A 4,870-nucleotide genomic window follows, 5' to 3' on the forward strand; every position below is an offset into this window, starting at 1 on the left:
TTTAGCAAAGATTGTGATGCATTCGGTGCAGAGTCTGAAGCTTCATCATCTATGGACTTTCCTGCAGGGCTGCATCCCAAAGTATATATCCAAATCTATTTAAGACAAGTTAGATGCGAAAACTGTACAGAAGAATAATAATAACTAGAATGTTGTGAATAAAATGTGCAATACACGGCACTAGGCAGCTGCTATACGACACCCTTGTGTGAGATTGATTAACTATATCATATCATTAGAAATATTAAAAAAGCGAGAACTCATGGGACGGCGGGGCACAAGGGATGAAAACACAGCAGAGGCCGCTACTGAAGCGTGGTTACAGACGATAGTTTATTAGCGCGAATGTCAGTAACTATCACTAAAACTCACCCCCTTCTAAAAAACAAAACCAAAAACCCACGACAATAAAAAGACGAATATCTTTAATGTCTTTAGAGCAGGAAATATTTTGATTCATTGAATACAAATGTTCTAAAGGACGGTTACAAAAATTAAGCAGTTTTTTCATTGCTGGATATTTAACTGGTTGAGCAAAAAAAAGGCCAAGGCTGCTTGAGGTCTCCGAGTCGTCATCAGGAGATAAACAGGAATTGTATTACAACACTCTTCACTTGTTAGCTCTTCTTTGAACAAGGCTTTGTTTTAACATGCTGATTCCTCATATGGGTGCTTTTTAAACGAGTCTTTGTTACTGCTGCAGCTCATTAGCTGTGAGTATAACGAGCACACTTCCCTCAGCCCTGCACACCATCTGAGGCACCCACAGCTTTCTCACCTCACAGATGTGACTCGACCACACACACACACACATGATGTGAAGCTGACATTCACCACAACCCTTCTGTACTGCAGCATGACTGCAAGACTACACTTCATGCCTGTACAAGGATTCAACGCATGCAAAACCACTGCAGATCTTCAGAAAACACAAGACGACAGGCTTTTGTTTTTACAAAATATAGAACAAAAATGTGTTGACAAAGCACTGCTGACAAACAAGACAGTTTCACACAATTAAGCTTGGCTGACCAAGTACAAAGGAAACAAATGGTTTATACAAATAAATTCAGCACAATTAATACAATTTACCAAATATTAGAAAAGTGTAAATCAAATAAAAGATCCGATATCTCGTCTTGCAATAGAATATGATAATATGATCCATCAGTCTTGTATTTTCAGAATACTCCTCTTCTCTATATCATTCATTTCCTTCAAAATTAGAGAAACATTGTAACGAAGTTCCTGGAACTTGACAACTGGAACCTAGAAGAGAGAAGAAAACCAGATCAAAGCAATTTTATTTTTTCCAGTAGCTTTTCAATGAAAAAACTCTGATAACTGGTCAAGTAGACTCTTGTTTTTGATACATCTGTAAACATCAGATGATATAATCTAGCTAAATGTCTTCTACACGTTTCAGTGATTGCTACATACTCTGAAATCAAACCGAATTGAAGAAAGATTACCTCGAATCGATGCAAATGGCCATCAGACAGTTTCATCTGCATGAGAATGGAGGGCTGCAAAGCTCGAGACAGCGAGCTAAATATCACACAAACATTAATAATGATCAATCATATGTTGCTCATGTGCTTCACATTAAATATACACATCTGCACAACTAATCAAACACAAATAACAACCATGCTCATGGTTAGAGCTGCTGGAGTTAATAGTGATCATTCAGTGTTAGCTACAGATAAGCTTGAGTTTGTATGTGTGGAGAGAATAAGCAGACAGTGCTGTGGCTACATATACCAGTGTGAAGATGAACTCAACCACACTTGCTGTGAATGTGCAGACACCGTTCCCACACTTTCACACTTTATGGCTATAAAATCTGCTCTTTAATATGAGCCCTTGAGTATGAATTATTCACAGTATTCAGTCACTGCATTCATGATCTTTACTCTTGTGTATTAATTTATGGAGATCACTTTATTTATATAGCACTCTTCCCTTTGCTTCATATATTCGACTCTCGTCTTATCCACCTTATTTTTCAATGAAGAAGTAAGCTGTTTTCTGTCAATGTGCGAGACGCCCGGTTCATTAGCCGCTGTAGGGCAAATGTATTTATGCAAACTCTAATAGCAGTTACACTGTGAAAGCAGAAAGTATTATTAATGCAGTAACTGACACTTATGATCTTGAGCCGTAATACATACAGTACAGAACTGCTCTAATCCACAAGTTTCCTAAACAACAAATGGAGTTCTGCTCATTTTAGGGAACATTGTGAAATATTTGTATGTTTAAGACCAATCGATTAGAGACGAGTGTCCGTGCACAACACCTTATTCCTTACATGTTTATTTGTACACAGACGACCTTTACATTCTGAGATCAGCATATGTCTATATAAAACCATCAATACTAGAGTACCTTGTGGAAATGGCAACATCAACTCTCCATTTAAAGTCCTGGATCTTTGCCAGAGTCGGGCCTCGATGTGTGTCACTGATATTGATGGAGGTCTGCCTGGAGGAGCATTGAGAAATGAGCTGATATACAGGATAATGTAAAAGAGTCGAGGCGCTCCAATCATACCTGCTTCCAAACACAGCACTGGACACTTCTGCGATGAACTCCTCAGAAACCCTGGTGATACACAGCACCCATAAATACAACACATCACTATAAACATATCACGATCAACACCAAAAAAAGTGACTCTTCATTGATTAGTGTTTGAGAAAAAACTTTATGAGACATCCCCTACCGAAGCGCTCGGAGATCCTCATTAAAAACCTGAAACAAAGAGAATTCAGATATTCAGTGTTGCATGCATCTGATGAGTGTGCCTGCTCTACAGAAGTTATTCAGGGTCTGACAGGGTTAAAGATGTATTAGTGCATTTAATTGTATTTTCCTCTCAGCCGCCAGGCGGCACAAAACCTCAGCTTTTCAACGATTAACGTTTACACTTCTGAGTCAGTGAAGACGAGCGCTCGAGTAATTAAACACAGCAGACACACAGAGTCAGCGGTCTGATGTGAGAAAGCTATGAGCTAACCTCTTGTCTTAGGGATGGCAGACACAGAGCTTCTTTGAGAAGAGCGTACAGTCCAGCCACGGCGTGGTTAAAGCTGTCCTCTGAGACCAAGCCGCTCTCTGAGATCAGTCTCAGAGACTCACTGCAGTCCAGACCGTCCACGGCCCTCAGCACCGCTGCAACAGAACAGAGTCAGCAGATCAGAACTCAACAGAGACCAGACAATGACAGAGCACAGAGATCAGACACAGAGCACAGAGATCAGACACAGAGCACAGCCAGACAGAGCACAGAGATCAGACAGAGCACAGAGACCAGACAGAGCACAGAGATCAGACACAGAGATCAGACAGAGACAGAGATCAGACAGAGCACAGAGATCAGACAGAGACAGAGTACAGAGTACAGAGATCAGACAGACAGAGCACAGAGATCAGACAGAGAGCACAGAGATCAGACAGAGACAGAGTACAGACAGAGACAGAGCACAGAGATCAGACACAGAGCACAGAGATCAGACACAGAGCACAGAGATCAGACACAGAGCACAGAGATCAGACACAGAGCACAGAGATCAGACACAGAGCACAGAGATCAGACACAGAGCACAGAGATCAGACACAGAGCACAGAGATCAGACACAGAGCACAGAGATCAGACACAGAGCACAGAGATCAGACACAGAGCACAGAGATCAGACAGAGACAGAGTACAGAGATCAGACACAGAGTACAGAGACCAGACAGAGTACAGAGATCAGACAGACAGAGCACAGAGATCAGACAGAGAGCACAGAGATCAGACAGAGACAGAGTACAGACAGAGACAGAGCACAGAGATCAGACACAGAGCACAGAGATCAGACAGAGACAGAGCACAGAGATCAGACACAGAGATCAGACAGAGACAGAGTACAGAGATCAGACAGAGACAGAGTACAGAGATCAGACACAGAGTACAGAGACCAGACAGACACAGAGTACAGAGATCAGACAGACAGAGCACAGAGATCAGACAGAGACAGAGTACAGAGATCAGACACAGAGTACAGAGATCAGACAGACACAGAGTACAGAGATCAGACAGAGACAGAGCACAGAGATCAGACAGAGACAGAGTACAGAGATCAGACACAGAGTACAGAGATCAGACAGAGCACAGAGCGACACGTGTCATAATCTGAAAATTCCAACGCTTTCCATTGACTCTGTATTGCGGGAAGCTGCATCCTTGTCATTTCTGACTTACAACAAAAAACAGAACAATGTCTGAAAACTGCTGTGTGACAACGTGTACAGTACACAAACCAATAAAACCCAGAACTATGTTTTTATAAGCTGTCGACCCAAAAAACTAACGTTTGAGGACATAAAAGTAGAGCGCAATGCGTCATATTACTCTGAGAACTACTGAAGGGAAACGCAATCGGCGACAGCAAACATTCATTATTGTTAACCATGCCAGAGTTAGCCATGTCTCTATCCCACGCCAATGCTTTCATCAGTTAGGGACCCAAGATGTGATGAACCAATATATAAATAAAACAGGACAGAGAAAAATTATAATAAATATTAGTGATATACTGCAAATGCAGTTAATATTGCATTTCTGTCACAGAAATAACCTTTAGACAGTAAAGTGCTGATTGAATATGTAAGAGTGTGGTATTGCTGTCGGGATAATAACTGACATCATAATAATAATCATAATAATAAATAACTGGATGGCTTTTTTATTTACATGGCATGCTTAGAGTCAGATTATTAATATCTTTTATTACATTATATGTCCACCCTATTAATAAATAAATAAATATATATATATATATATATAATATAATTCTATTGTATCTACTTCAGTAAACCATGT

At 40.6% G+C, this 4,870-nt stretch overlaps 1 protein-coding gene across 1 annotated transcript in view; it reads right to left on the reverse strand.

Annotated features, from left to right (window-relative positions):
• Positions 1-361: 361 nt before the first annotated feature.
• commd5 (COMM domain containing 5) overlaps positions 362-4,870 on the reverse strand; it is a 6,475-nt gene continuing 1,966 nt past the window's right edge. The window contains exons 2-7 of the mRNA XM_016257688.1: positions 3,023-3,177; positions 2,729-2,757; positions 2,557-2,607; positions 2,392-2,487; positions 1,473-1,548; positions 362-1,269 (exon numbers count right to left, since the gene is read on the reverse strand). Coding sequence (XP_016113174.1) covers positions 1,168-1,269; positions 1,473-1,548; positions 2,392-2,487; positions 2,557-2,607; positions 2,729-2,757; positions 3,023-3,177 — 509 coding nt within the window. The 3' untranslated portion in view covers positions 362-1,167. The remainder of the gene's footprint in view (positions 1,270-1,472; positions 1,549-2,391; positions 2,488-2,556; positions 2,608-2,728; positions 2,758-3,022; positions 3,178-4,870) is intronic.

The sequence above is a fragment of the Sinocyclocheilus grahami genome, unplaced genomic scaffold, assembly GCF_001515645.1.
Source record: "Sinocyclocheilus grahami isolate Dianchi unplaced genomic scaffold, SAMN03320097.WGS_v1.1 scaffold1586.1, whole genome shotgun sequence".
NCBI lineage: Eukaryota > Metazoa > Chordata > Actinopteri > Cypriniformes > Cyprinidae > Sinocyclocheilus > Sinocyclocheilus grahami.